We start from the raw sequence: 15,781 nt of genomic DNA on the forward strand, positions 1-15,781 counted from the left end.
AGGGAATAATGGCTGACCAGTCCAGCATCAGAAGATAGTGTGGTTCATGTGATTTTCTCCCCCAGGGCCCGGGAATCGAGGCTGGTGAGGAAGCTGTAGATGAAGGCACCAGCCGGATTAATGAACAAGCCAGTTTTGCTGTAAACAAACTACGAGAACTAAATGAGAAACTTGAATATAAAAGGCAAGCTCTAAATTCTATTCAAAATGCACCAAAACCTGACAAGAAGGTAACTCTTTTGCTTTCAAGGTTGTCTTTGAAAGTTTCCACTTTCCGATTTGATAAAGTTTTCAGTTTATGTTTGCAAATCATCACAGTTTCCTTAAAAAGAATTTTAACTGTAAGTTCCATTGTTAATTTTTTGCTTCTAGTATAGAATGAGAAAAGTAGTTGCTTTTAGTCTTCCATGGTTTGGGGTTCTCCCTCAGTCATCAGCGGTGAGTAGCTCCGTGTTCTCTCACCTGGCTTGCCTATGATACCTTTTCAGAAGAGGGCAAAGCATTTCCTTGTGCCAGACTCATTTCCGGAAGTAAATTAACTCCGTGAGATCAGTCTTTTAAATTTTCATTTTTCTTTCAAATGCTGTGAGTCACAGTTTAGAGAACTTCACAGAATTACACAAGAAATAAACCGTCTTGCTAAAAGCCAACAGAATTGGAAACCTTAAAAATGTAGACCGTGTCTCCCTAACTGGCACTTTGTAAACCCAAGCGGTGGTGCGACTTTTTTCTTTGTGGTTCTGCCTCTTCAGAGCCAACAGGGAGATGTCTCTGATACAGCTATGGCCGATGCTCTTCTGTCTGCCCAGCTGATCTCCTCTGGCAATTTCTGAGTGTGTGTTCAGCAACAGAAGTGATGAGTAAATTCCTGATGCTGAGTCAGTCACTGTGGGGCATCAGTGACATACCAAGCCTGACCTGTGCCCTTCGGGAGCTAATGTGCTGATGGTGGGACTAAAACATACCCACATGAAGGTGAAACTGATAGTCACAGCCCCGACTGATGGTAAAAAGCAGGTTCAGAAGGTTTAGGCTGGGAGTGCTTCCTGTAGGCTTTTTGAGCAAGGACAGAGTCCTTGCAGCCTTCGTGTTCAGGAGAGTTTGGTGCAAAACTTCTGCCCTCACACCACAGAGTTACATATCCTTATAGGTTTTCTCATGAAAGAGATCCATAGCCTTTTTTTTTTTTTTAAATAAAATTACTTATTTTTAAAAAATTGTCACAAAATATACATAACATAAAGCCTACCATTTCAGCCGTTTTGTACAGATCAGTGTCTGCGCATTCACACTGTTATGCAACTGTCACTACCATTCCATCTACAGGACTCCTTTCATATGGCAGAATTGAAGCCCTGTACCCATTAAGTAATACTTCCCATTCCCCGCTCCCCAGCCCCCTGGCAACCACCATTCTGCTTACTATCTCTTACAGATTTAACTACTCTGAAATACATCATGAGTGGAGTCATACAGCATTCATCCTTTTGTGACTGGTTTATTTCACTTAGTATAATGTCTTCAAGGTTCATTCATATTATACTGTGTGTCAGAACTTCCTTCCTTATTAAGGCTGAGTAATTTTCCACTGTGTATATATATAGCATTTTGTTTATCCATTCACCCATCAGTGGACATTTGGTTTGCTGCCACCTTTTGAGTATCATGAATAATCCTGCCATGGACATGGGTATATAAATATCTTTTCAAGGTCTTGCTTTCAGCTCTTCTGAGCGTGTACCCAGAAGTGGAATTGCTGGGTCATATGGTAATTCTGTTTTTAATTCTTAGAGGGGCATCCATACTTTTTTCCCATAATGGCAGCAACATTTAATACCTTCTCACCAACAGTGCATGTAGTTTCTGATTTCTGTATATCGTCACTAATAATTGTTGTTTTTCAGTTTTTTGATAGTAACCATCCCAATGGGTATGAGGTGGTAGCTCATAGAGGTTTTGATTTGCATCCCACTAATGATTAACTATGTTGAGTATCTTGTCATGCACTTTTTGGTCATTTATATAAATTTTTTTGGAGAAATGTCTATTCAAGTCCTTTGCCCATTTTTGAATCAGACTGTTTGGTTTTTGTTTTTAAGTTTTTAGAGTTCCCTATATATTCTAGATGTTAATACTTTATGAGATATGTGATTTACAAATAGTCCCTCCAACTCCGTGGATTGCCTTTTTACTGTGTTGATAGTATTTGCACAGAAGTTCTAAATTTCTATGAAATCCAGTTTTCCTATATTTTCTTTTGTTGCCTTTGCCTTTGGTGTCATAGCCAACAAGTCTTTGCTACTTTAGTGTTATGAAGCTTTTCCCTATGTTTTCTTCTAAGAATTTATAGTGTTAGCTCTTATGTTTAGGTCTTTTCTCCATTTTGAGTTAATTGTTGTTTAGGAGTTTAGGGAAGTGTCTCACTTCATTATTTAACATGTAGGTATCCAATATTCTGAACACTCTTTATTGAAGAGATTGTTCTTTTCCCATTGATTGGTGTTGGCACCACTGTCAAAAATCCTTTGACCTATATACAAAGGTTTATTTCTTGGCTGTCTATTCTAGTCCATTGGTCTACATGTTTGTCTTTATGTCAGTACCATACATTTTGATTAGTGTAGCTTTGTAGTAAGTATCGAAATCAGGAAGTGTGAGTCCTCCAACTTTGTTCTTTTTTAAGATTGTTTTGTTTATTCAGTATCCCTTGAGATTCCGTATGAATTTTACAATGGATTTTTCTATTTTTGCAAAATACATTAGAATTTTTATAGGTATTATGTTCAGTCTGTAGATCACTTTGGGTAGCACTGTCATCTTAGCAATGTTTAGTCTTCTAATCTGTGAACATTGGAGATCATTCCATATAGTTATGTCTTTAATTTCTTTCATCAGTGTTTTATAGTTTTCACTGTAGAAGTCTTTCACTCCCTTATTTAATTCCTATTTTTTTTAATTTTTATGCTATTTTAATTGGAATTGTTTTCTTAAATTTCCTTTTTAGATTGTCCATTGTTAGTGTATAGAAATACAGCGTATTTTTGCCTGTTGATTTAAATATCCTACTACTTTGCTGAATTATGCAGCATTGCAAGTGGTTTAATAACTCTCAGGATGTTTTCCCTTTGGCAGATTGTTTTAAAGTTGAAGGAGGAGATAATTCTAATAGAGAAAGAACGCACAGACCTACAGCTGCACATGGCAAGAACAGATTGGTGGTGTGAGAACCTCGGAATGTGGAAAGCCTCTATCACCAGTGGAGAGGTAGTTCTTACTGCTTTTCCTCCCAATTAATTTTAGGAGTATGACTTTATACGGAAGATTTTGTCCTAGAGAATTAAGGTTGAGGGTAGAAAACCTATGTTTGTTCTTGTAGACTGCATTTGTCATTCCTTCTCTGCTGTTTTTACTCTGTTGCACCCGTGACTGCGAGTTGTAGGAGGGCTGCCTTGTATAGATTTGTTTTCATTCCACTTCAGGTTGTCCTTATTCACTGGAATTGTAAGCAACTTTCAGATAGGGACAGTTAATGTCTCTGAATTGACATTTTATTTTTCCATTAACAATTGAAATAAAATTGGAAGGCGCTTTTTGAAATTCGATGGTGAAAAATTAAAAATTTAAGTGTTTCTGAGTGATCCATTCTGCTGATTTCATTCACTTAAATCTCAGTTGCCGTAAGATCTTTAATAATGAATATTTTTTCCTTTTAATTAGAAAATATTTTGCTGTTCTTTGAAGAATATGGGTAACGGTTTTCAGAATATGCTATATCCTTTTTGTCTTTGAAAATAATTTCGTTTCAAGTAGAGAAGCATGTGGGCATTTACATTGTTAATGTTGACAACTTCTTCATTCCAGGAGTTGAAGGTCAGGTCCACCCAGAAATGAGATCATGAGTAACATAGTGTTAATGTTCACACTCTTACTATGGTGTGGGGTGGGTTTGAAATTCATAATCTTAAATTCACCTCTAGATTACATAGCAGACAAAGTGTGTTCTCCAGGAACTACTGTGAAAGCACACACAGTACATGAGTGCTTAACCAAGTGCTTCACCATGTCTTCGGTACTAACTAGCACTCCCATCAAGGTAAGCTGCAGGAATTTGCTGTGACACATTGGTCATGGAAAAGATAGTGGATAAGGCACTGAGGCATCCCCTGACTGCCAGAGTTCACAAGGCAGTCCCATGGGGATTATGTGGAAGATATGTCTGCATCATGCCAGAATCTTCTGAATTCTGATCTGGGCTGACTTCCTTACTAGATGTGTGATCCTATGACAACCCAAGGACCCTGTGCATGCCCTTACCTCCTGCATCCTCACAGTGGGATAAAGATCCTACCTCATGGGGCCCTGGGCATGCTCCGGGAGTCTTGTCTCTTTCCTTTGCCTTCCTTATTGAGTCTTTGTCTCTAATTCAGTTTGTGATACCAATTCAAGCTTAAATTCAGTGTGTTTTGTTTTTTTCTCTTAATCTATTTATGTTAAGTATAATAATGGCCTGTTCTGAATTGTGATATTGTATATATATGTTAAGGAACTGTTTAAGGAATTATCTAAGTTGGAAGATAGAGGAAATTATGTGTTTCAATGTAAAATTTCATGAAAATTGAAATCATCGTTTGTTCAATCCAGAAATTAAACTGGGGAAGGCTTTATCCTTTCCTGAGACAGGTTTTGGCAAATCTCACACCCGTTTGCTTGCTGTTCATTTGTCTTTTCAAAGAAACACACTTAAGATGTTAATTAAGTCCACTATATTAGTTTTCTTTTGATGTGTAACAAATTACCACAAATTTCATGGCTTAAAACAACACCCATTTATTAGCTCACAATTCTGTAGGTTGAAAGATTAACAAGACTCTCTCATTCTCTACTCATTGCATCATAAGGCTGAAAACAACATACTGGCCAGACTGAGTTCTTGTCTGGAGACTGGGGGAAAAATCCACTTCCAAGCTAAGTCAGGTTGTTGACAGAAAGTTCCCTGTGGTTGTGGACCTGTCTCTGTTCTCTTGCTGTCAGTGGAAGTGCTGATGCATTTCCCCCACTCGCCCTTCTCCATCTTCACACTAGCACCACGTGTGCAGTCTTTCTTGTCCTTCCAGTCTTTCTGATGTCGTCTCCTGCCACTTGCCCAAGGAATCTCTCTGCTCTTCAAGGGCTTGTGTGAGTAGGTTAGGCCCACCCGGGTAATCCCCTGTGTTAATGTCAGCTCTCAAATGTAACATAACCTAATTGCAAGAATGGATTCCATGATATTCATAGTTCCAGGGATGAATACACTAAGGAGGGCATATACGCTAAGGGCATATACACTATATATACAGGGCATATACACTAAGGAGTGGGAGGTCTTGGGGGCTATTTAAAAATCGTGCCTACTGTATCTGCTCACCACCCTTTTGTTGTGTTTGTTTTTCTCAAGGTTACAGAAGAGAATGGTGAGCAAATGCCTTGTTACTTTGTTATGGTAAGCTTACAAGAAGTTGGAGGAGTTGAAACTAAGAACTGGACCGTCCCCAGGAGGCTCAGTGAGTTCCAGAATTTGCACCGGAAACTTAGTGAGGTATGAATACTCATGAACACAAGGTGTAGAATTACTAAGCAAGAAGATATGTAAGAGCTCCTTTCAAGTTTTTACATATAAAGAAACTAATTAACCTTTCTCCTTTGCTGTGGATACTGGCAAAGTGGCATTTTCAGCCTGACATTTGGAAATTAACTCATAGACCAAACCATTTTAGTAGAAATCCTTCAGGACGAAGAATTGTCTGATCTCCATTGAGCCTCACAGAACCTCAGAGCTGAGAGAGGGCTAGGGATCACTTAGGGCCACTGGTTTTTGAAGCTTCCAGTTGTGACCTTTTAGTGGGTGAAATCAATTAATGATTGTAGCGACAAGAAGAGCATAGAATATATTAGATTTCAGGGACACCTGGGTGGCTTAGTCATTAAGCATTTGCCTTCGCTTCCGGTCATGATCCCGGGGTCCTGGGATTGAGCCCCATGTTGGGCTCCCTGCTCAGCAGAGCAGGAGGCCTGCTTCTCCCTCTCCCTCTCCTCCTGCTTGTGTTTCTGCTTTCACTGCCTCTCTTTCTCTGTCAAGTAAATAAATAGAATCTTTTAAAAAGAAAAAAAAAAGAATATATTGGATTTCAGCACAAAGAGTAAGGGTCATAAAGTGTTATGGTCGAAAGCACAGACTCGGGATCCACACTGCTTGTGTTTGGATCCTAGCTGTACTATTTAGTAGCATATGACCTGGTACTTGTCACTGTGTCTCGCTGTCTCTCTTCATCAGTAAAGTACGAATATGATAATGCCCATGTCTCCTATCTCTCACAGTTTTTGTGAGAATTAAGGGAATAAATGCATACAGAGCATTGAGAAGAAGGTGTGGCACCTACCAAGCATTATCATGTTGGTGGTGGGGGTAGTAGCAATGAGCATTGTTTCATAGAACTTCTTAGTTTTATGGGTGAGTTATATTTTATATGTAGATATGCATGTATGTGTGTGTCACATGTTGCAACATAGCATGTATTTCCTCCTGTGAGTTTTAGTTTAAAATGTGAGAAACCTTCTAATTTAGGTCAGTTCTTTTATTTTAAGAGGAGAGGAGCTGACCCCAGAGAGTTTGATCAGTCTATCACAGGACCTGTTCCTAGTGGCCCAAACCATATTGGAATCCGGATCATCTTATTTTTCATTCCTTATGCTCCCATCTTTCTCAGGAACTGCATCTTCTCTAACTCTCCTCCTCCTGAAGATGACGGCCCTCTTCCCTGACAACTGAAGCACTCTTTGGTCACTTCTCCTTTTGTTTCTGTTAATTGTTCTCTGGCTCAGAATGAACGGACACTGGTAAAATCCTGTGGTCACCTATTAGATTGCTCTTCTGCGAATGAAATGTGTCTATTTCCTTTAACCTTTTCTCCTAAGGGGATTTAAAAAAAACAAAAACAAAAAACACTTGTAATCACTAACTTATGAATACTGTAACTTCTTCGAGTGCTTTTAAAAGGATGGTGGCCAAAATCAAGTGTCCTGCCCCAGTACTTCTCAAAGGGAATGTTGTCACCGTGGCAGTGTGGAAAGCGAAATCTCTGTCTTAATAAAAAATTACGTTTTTCCCAAAATGTGTGAGTAAAATTGATCCTACAGAAAAGTGTGTCATTTGCCCTGTGACAAACCAGTGTGAAGCCAAAGTTCAGTATCCATCCAATTGCTGATAAAAACAGAAGGAAGGAGAAAAAGGAATTTAGGGGAGATTTTGAAATAAAATGTATATGGAAAATGTTCTTTGAAAAAAAAAAAAACAAGTAGACTGAAGCCTTAGAGGAAATAAACCTTATAAAATTCCATGTCTGTCCTTTAGTCTCATTATCCTTATCTATAGCTGATCCCTGGAGTTCTTTTCTTACCCTTAGAATTTACTCGCCTGTGACTTTTCATTTTTGTGTATGAACCCTTCCTGTTGACAGCGGGGACAAGAAGCACCTTTTCAGGTCCCTGGTGAATTTTAGTCTTCCCTTCTGACTCTCACTGCCTCCTTCATTTCTTGAAAATTGTACCCTAAATTTGAACCCTGATTTGCATGTCTCCTTGGGCACATGCCATTGTACCCCTGATTCTTCTGTGGGCTCTGTGGGAAGGGCTAGTTTTTCCTTTCCCAGTACCCAAAGTACTTGCATGCACTTGTTACAAGTGACTTCTCTTACTGGCCAGGCCAGCAGGGTACTCCTGTGCATGGAGGATGACAACAGCAGTTAAAGTGATTGCAGGCAGAGGCTGTGCTCACTGACTTTTCAATGCCAGTTGGTTCATTAAGTGTATTCATCTGGCCCCAGTGCCTTCATGAAGGGCCAGTGTTTGGAAATGGGGGCAGAGTCTGGAGCATTTGGAACCCACTGCCCTCCTAGGGTCTGAGGGGCAGACTGGCAGAGTCCTGTGTGGGAACTGGCATGAAGAACATAGAATTTGTGGTCAGATGGATCTGGGTTTTAATCCTGATCTTTAATTGTCTCATATGTGAAATCGGAATAACAATTGCCAACTCTTCGAGCTGTTATCACACACGCTGAGCTTCTAGCACAGTGTCTGGCAGAATGTAGGACTCAGTCCACACAGGCGCTGTTATTATTTGTTGTTATATTATTATTCATGTACTTCCACTTTGCAGTTTGCCACTGAAGGATAATAATCTTTCTTTCTGTTGTTTTTCCAAATGGGATAACTTTTTCACAGAGATGCTGTAAACAAAGCACATTCTAATAGGAAGAATTCCTTCCCGTGAGCCAGGTGTCCACACCTAGAGTCTTGTGCTTTGGTGTGTGTTGTGCGAATCTACCTGATCAGCACTGGCCAGCTCCCAGGCGTTCAGAGTCCTAGGGGTGAGCTTTAGCTCTTTTCATCAAATGTCCCATTCCTCTCGACTCCATGAGCCTGATTAGAACAAGTTGCAAACCTCAGAGGAACAAGTATAGGAGGAAGGTTGTTTTGTTCTAATTATAATTCTAAACTTTTTTATTTTAATGAAAATATGATTCGAGATGCTAACATTTAATGTTTTCCTCCACAGTGTTTCCCTTCTTTAAAAAAAGTCCAGTTGCCTTCTCTCAGCAAGCTGCCTTTCAAATCTATAGATCACAAGTTTATGGAAAAGTCAAAGAATCAATTAAATAAGTTTTTACAGGTAAGCAACTGAAAAGTTTTGGATACGAAAGGAAAAATTAGTTATTAGGGTTAAATTGTCATCATTCTAAGAGCTTGCTTATTTGCTTCCTGGTCTTATAGGTCGTGCCAGATCCTCAAAATATCTTTGGTTTGTTTGTTTGTTAATAATTAAGGTATGGGGGTGCCTGGGTGACTCAGTGGGTTAAAGCCTCTGCCTTCAGCTCAGGTCATGATCTCAGGGTCCTGGGATCAAGCCCTGCATTGGGCTCTCTGCTCAGTGGGGAGCCTGCTTCCCCCTCTCTCTACCTGCCTCTCTGCCTACTTGTGATCTCTGTCAAATAAATAAATAAAATCTTAAAAAAAAGAAAATAATAATTAAAGTATGCTATGCACACACAAAATATAAATACAGAAAATATAAAATATGTACAGTACAGATACCATGAGTGCAACTTGTCCTTTTCTGCATACTGAGCCCACCCTGTAACTAGCACCCAGGCCAGTACTTCCTTCCCATCATGGCCTTCGTCCCAGGGTGGTGGCGATCCCAATTATTAATCACACAGATACAGTTGTCTTTGAACTTCCTGTAAATGGGGTCATGCAGTGTAGACTCCTTTGTGTCTGACCTCTTTCACTCAACAACTGTGATCAGGGGATCTGTCCATAGTGCTGTTCTGGTTGTAGATTATTTGCTTTCATGACTGTGTAGGTTTTTCATTGTGCAAATACACTATGGTCTATTCATCCCACTGTTGATGAGCATTTGGACCATTTCCAGTGGAGCTATCTTGAAGAAGACTTCTATAAACTGGTACTTAACTTGTGGTGAATCTGTGTTGTGTGGTACCTCCGGGTCTGGGTTTCTTCGTTTGTCCCAAGGGGTTGTGGCAGTTTTTACACTGTGACCACAGTGCGTCAGGGTTCTGATGGCTCCCCCTCCTCATCCCCAACTCTTCTCTGCCTGTTTCTTTTTAGTCCTCCTGGTGGGTATGTGCTGGTATCTCACTGTGGTTTTAGTTTGCATTTCCCTTGGCGGCTAAAGAAGTGGAGTACCAGTCTGGGTGTTACTGGCTACTTGGATAGTTTCTCTGGTGAATTGTCTGGTCAAGTTGAGTCTGCTCTTCCGTCATGTTGCCCATCTTTTCCACACCGTCTTGTGGGACTTCTGCATGGGATTTAGATGTGAATCTCTTGTCAGATCACTTATGTTGCAAATACCTTCTCCCTTTCTGTGGACAGCCCTTTCCGTCCCTTAATGATTTCTTTTCCTGAACAGAAATTCTCAATTTTAATTTAGTCCACTATATCAATTTTGTCTTTTATGATTATGCCTCTGTGCCTCTTAAGACATCTTTGCCTACTGCAAAGCCCTAAAGATACTCTCCTGATTTTCTCTAAATGCTTTATTGTTTGTCTTCAGTCCATTTTTAGAGAATAAGGCGAAACATATAATACCCTTGATAGCAACCACTATTTATTTTTCCTTAGCTGGTCCCTCTGTATTCAGAAGATGGTTAATTTACTCAAAGCATGGACCCCAATGCCCATATAGTCTTTGGAGGCATGGAACTTTGCATCATGAAACACTTTTTGGCTATATAGTGGTAGCTAGATGGCCTGGGATTTTTTAAATAATATATGTTGCCAAAATCTTAGTGAAGGCTTTATTTTAAAACATAGTTGTTCAATCAGAAGTATGGGTCATTGTTAAAATAGATTTAAGTCAGAGTCGCTTTGAAAGTGTTAGTCTCTTTTTTCCACTATTCCTATCTTCCTCTCTCTCTCTCGCTCGCTCTCTCTATATATTTATAGATGTGTGTGTATTTTATGTATATATGTATCCTAAAGTTTTTCCAAAATGCAAATTATTTTATTCACTGAGGGAAACTTTCATTTTATAATATAATAATATATAAATATGTGTGTCTATGTACATATAATATAATGTAATATAGAGTAAATTTCCCTTAGGAAATAAAACAATTTATACCTTGAAAAACTCTCTGAGTTTAACTATGGCAGAACTGGATTAGAGAATCCCCAAAGTTTAAATGCTCTTACATGAGAATTTGAAACTGAAATATTACCATTTTGTTGCTGATTCAAAATATCTAGGAAATAATTAAACTCACTCCCACACTGTACATGATTAAATCATTTGGATGAGCTAACAATCTCGTCTGTGAAATAGAAGTGTATTTTTCAAAATTCAGGATTTCTAAGCTTTAGGTGTGTAGCTTTGGAACCCTCTAGCTGACTCTTTTGTTTCCTTCCAGCCTCTGCTGTCTGGAGGGTCTCTGTTTGTCTGGCCTTTCCTGCTGTCGCAGACCCCACACTCTGGACCTACACTTTAGGGGGCACAGGAAGGGCGCAAATGTGCCTTTATTGGATTGGTGGTCGTGAAAGTGGGTTAGTGAGTTCTGCTGTTGTGCCAAGAGAAACTGCACTCTGAGACCCTGCCGATAGGTCATGGGGACATGAACAGGCTGCAGCTAAGCCAGATGAAACAGTGGTGTCTTTTGTGTGACCTTTTGTCTTTTAATCAAGAGAATTTTAAGTCAGGAAATAATAATTTAGATTGTTTTTCATTTCCTCAAAGACTCTTTGATAAAGCCTTAACCACTGAATGTATTTAGGTAGGTTATATAGCAGACTGTCGTTTCAAAGTGTTGTCCCACCAACCACAAACAGGAAAAGTAAGGTGCAGAATGCTTCGTCTTTTATTGGGTCCACAGGACCTTCCAGAAAAAGAGATTCCACTGAGTGTATGTTTACTTGATTGCTTATTTATGACAAATGGTTTTCTAGTGAAGCATACGAATCGCACAGATACCTAATAACCTAGCTACTCATGGCACCTGGGTGGCTCAAGTTAGTTGAGCATTTGCCTTCAGCTCAGGTCAGGATCCCAGGGTCCTAGGATCAAGCCCTGGGTCCAGTTCTGCTCTGCGGGGAGCCTGCTTCTCCCTCTTCCTCTGCTTGCTGTTCCCTCTGCTGTGCTCTCTCTCTGAGTCAAATAAATAAATAAAATCTTAAAAAAAAATAACGTAGCTACTCATTCCTGGCCATACTGTTGCTAATATCTTTCTTCATTCCTGCTCACATAGGCACACCACCTGCCCCAGCCATTCTCCTCCTGTGGTGCTCTGTCCTGCTTCTGGGTATGCACATGCTGTGCACTCTTCTTGGAATGTCTTACCCCTTTCTGCGTCACCCACTGAATGGTCATCTGAGGTCTTTACTAGAATAGAATAACATGCTATAAGTATTTGGAGGGAAGGAGTTGGAAATGGGATGCCATCCCCAGAGAGCTTGAAAATGATAAAACCCCAATTACATCTTGTCCCCCAGAAATCTGTGAGAATTTCTCACTTTTCCTATGTACTTAATCTGATTATTTTCCTTTGTAATAGAATATAATTTAGGCCAAAGTCTTATCACCATTCATGATCTCTTTATGTTGATTGTAATAAGTTTGAGACTTACATTAGTTAACGTTTCCTACTATTTTATAAAATAATGCTGAGGATATCTCCTGCCATCTGATCCATCTGTACATATGACTGAACATTTGATACTCTGCAAAAGGAATAAAGGCCTGTTTATTGGGCTCCAGGGCTGCGGAAAGCAATAGTGACATCAGCTTCCCATCCCGCTTAATCTCCTTCTCTCCATCTGGGCAGAACTTGCCCATTTCCAGTTCAGTCTTCTGCAGGACAGAGGAAGCTAACAACCACTGGAATGTTGATCGTCCCTCTTGGAGCCCCTGTCCCAAGTGTGGCAGTACTGGATGTTCTCACAGGTGGCTGTTCTAGGGAGTCATAGAGTTCATTGGATTTCAACCTTCACCTGAACAAATGTAATTTGACTGTCAGGGACCAAGTCCTCTGAGACTAGATCTTAACCTCTTCTGCCACCCCAGGCTCTGATGTCAGAAGTTCTGTGTGCTCCCAGTGTCCCTCTCCCCTAAGGGGATTACATCATCAGTGGGACACTGTTTCCCACTGGTCTCATTATTCCTAAACCCTTTATCCTTTTTTTGTTGTTGTTGTTGTTGTTGGTTTCAAGTTTTTATTTAAATTCCAGTAGCTAACATACAGTGTTATATTAGTTTCTGGTGTACAGTGGAGTGATCCAACAGTTCCATACAACACCTGGTGCCCATCACAACAAGTGCCCTCAATCCCCATCACCTCTATCACCCATCCCCCCAAACCCCTGCTCTGGTAACCATCAGGTTAAGAGTTAAGAGTCAGTTTTTTGGTTTGCCTCTCTCTCTGTTTTCCCTTTGCTCATTTGTTTTGTTTCTTAAGTTCCAGATATGAGAGGAGTCATATTAAACACTGTATCTTTTAACACTAGACATTTAGACATTCTTGTGGTCATGTTGTTAAACTTACTGTCCCATCAGTAGCACCTGCTTGGACATAAAAGTTAATTTATGTTCTTTTTTCCTATCTCCGGAGGCCAGATAAGTACCTAAAGAACTTAAGGACATTTCTAGTCTTGAACAGTTCCATAATTATGTGAACAAGCACTGCTTAGAAGATGGCAGCACGGGGACAAAACTCCTGCCTGGTGTTCAGTGCAATGTGACAATTCAAAGTGTCTTTTTTCGGCTGATGTACAAAGGCTGAAGTACAAAGTACAAAACCCAGCCATAAAAGGGTGGTTGAGTGTGCGAATGTGTAAGTTGTTCCAGTGCCACTGGATGGAGGCAGGCAGCGGTCCCTGGTTCTGTAAGCTGTGTGTGAAGCCAGATGTCTTGTTGCACTGAGCAGTTGTCCACACAGCCTCTCCCACAAGCAGGGTGATTAGGGTGCTTCAGTTAACCTGCAGGGGTTGCTTGCGATTAAGATAATCGGAATTCATCTCAATGCTCTGTTTCAGGGGGAGAGGGAAATGGTTTTGGGTCTGGAATTATGAAAATAAATCCCCAATGCAGTCCTTCGTGCCTTACTTGCCCCTGTTGGTGGTGGTTTCCGGCAGCATGGCCATATTCCTCCATAAGAGTAATGCACCCTCTTTCCTCCCCAGAATCTGCTTTCGGATGAAAGATTGTGTCAGAGTGAAGCACTTTATGCCTTTTTGAGCCCTTCTCCTGACTACCTCAAGGTTATTGATGTGCAGGGGAAAAAACCCACTTTTTCATTATCCTCATTTTTGGAAAGACTTCCTCGCGACTTCTTCTCCCATCAAGAGGTGAGCTATGGAAAGGTCATGCCATTTTTGCAGCAGATTTAGGGGAATGTCTTTTTGAAGGTTTCTTAAAGTATTTTAAACTTTGGCTAAGGCTTTAACATCAAACTTTTCCTTGAGGTTAGACACACATTTTGGCCTGTGTTGAGAATGCATAGATTTCTGCATGTAGGAAAGTTGAAAGAGTACTTAAGGTTGAAACGTGAGCACATAGTTTGAATATACACTTGAAAGGAAAGAACAGCTCTACCAACTTTCCTGGATAATTGATCTGCTTCCTTTGATCTTTCTGTACCTCCAGGAGGAGGCAGAAGAGGACAGTGACCTGTCAGATTATGGTGATGATGTGGATGGGAGGAAAGATGCCTTGGCTGAACCATGTTTCATGTTGATTGGGGAGATCTTTGAACTTCGAGGAAGTAAGCTTCTTTGTTATTATTTAATGGTTATTGCTGTTATGTGGTTACACACACACACACACACACACACACACACACACATTCTCTCTCTCTCTCTCTCTCATAATCTCTCTCTCATAATATCCTTCCTGAATCAAATGTGTAGTTATATCCATTCATTCATCAGCAAATACTTTCAAGAGCCAACGAGACACCATGGTAGACTCTGAGGCCATGACCTTAACAGATAATTATCTCTGCACTTGCAGAACTTTGGGTGAGTTACTGTATACCATGTTCCTCTGAATATAGATAGAATGCCTTGAATTTCTTCTCTGTGATTTAGCATGGCCTCATTGCTTTATCCCCAAAAGGTATACAAAAATTAATTTTGCATAGCTAAGGAAGGAGCCGTGTTGTTCAAGGTGAGGTTTGGTGCTGGTAGGGTGTGCTATGGTCAGGGACACAGGCGTGCTTCAACCTTGCCCTTCAACTATACCTTTGTTCCCATAGAAGAGTGGTTACCACTGGAAGGGTGGGGGAGTTCTGTCCTTCAGGGGACATTTGGTGATATCTGGAAACATTTTGGTTGTTACAGTTTGGGGAATGGTGCTACTGGCGTCTTGTGGGTAGAGGCCAGGGATGTTGCTAAACTTCCTATAATGCACAGGTCAGCTTCCCACAACACAGAGTTGTCCTGTCCAAAAGAGTCAGTGCCTAGTTGAAAAGTGTTACCCAGTAGTACTTGAGATGTACTTAGAAGAAACAAGAGCAAAAAGAGGGTGAAAATATTTTCATTAAGACCCACACAGGTGCTTCTCTCCCAAAGTGGTCCTTGGGTAAAAGGTCAAATCATACTACTTGGGCATGTCTTGAGTCCTAAATAGGATCCTCTGTCCACACACAGCTTCTATAGGCCCCCAACACTCTAAATCATGAGACCAGTGTACTCAGTGTCCCTGGAGCCTCAGGACTAGCTAGAGCTAGGACAGGTGCCTGAAGGCACACCTTCCCACCTAGAAGAGAAGTGCAGGAGAGGAGTCAGGGTCAGCAAAGCATAGTAATGCCACCAGCCAGTGCTAGATGTGTTGCCCTGTGACTGACTGCCCTGTGCTCTGTCTGCTCAGATTAGCATCTCTTCGCTTGGGGGGAGGAACGTGGGCTAGGAGTTTTAAGTACCAGAATTAATTATTTTGGCCATCAATAAGCCAAAGCTAAAACAATCAGCAACACTTTGGGAACATATGTTTTAGATACCACTCTGTAGGGGAAACAAAAGTATATCAGATGTAGAGTCTTCCTCCGGTGAATTTACAACACAGGAGTTCCAGCATGTGCTTCACGTTAAGTAGTAAACCCCAGTCTAAACTACAGGCCTAGGCTTATACATAAGGGGGTATTCATTTTAGCATCATTTCAGTAACAAAAAGTTGGAACTAAGCTGAACTTTAGAAATGGGAGATAGTGAAATTAAGAAATATCCATGAGAGAATATC

The 15,781-nt window shown here is 40.5% G+C and overlaps 1 protein-coding gene across 1 annotated transcript in view; it reads left to right on the forward strand.

The window, feature by feature from the left end:
- The window catches only part of SNX25 (sorting nexin 25), a 121,957-nt gene that overhangs the window by 98,604 nt on the left and 7,572 nt on the right, over window positions 1-15,781 (forward strand). The window contains exons 10-15 of the mRNA XM_047714956.1: window positions 66-230; window positions 3,133-3,264; window positions 5,435-5,575; window positions 8,591-8,704; window positions 13,726-13,890; window positions 14,189-14,306. Coding sequence (XP_047570912.1) covers window positions 66-230; window positions 3,133-3,264; window positions 5,435-5,575; window positions 8,591-8,704; window positions 13,726-13,890; window positions 14,189-14,306 — 835 coding nt within the window. The remainder of the gene's footprint in view (window positions 1-65; window positions 231-3,132; window positions 3,265-5,434; window positions 5,576-8,590; window positions 8,705-13,725; window positions 13,891-14,188; window positions 14,307-15,781) is intronic.

The sequence above is a fragment of the Lutra lutra genome, chromosome 2, assembly GCF_902655055.1.
Source record: "Lutra lutra chromosome 2, mLutLut1.2, whole genome shotgun sequence".
Classification (NCBI taxonomy): Eukaryota; Metazoa; Chordata; class Mammalia; order Carnivora; family Mustelidae; genus Lutra; species Lutra lutra.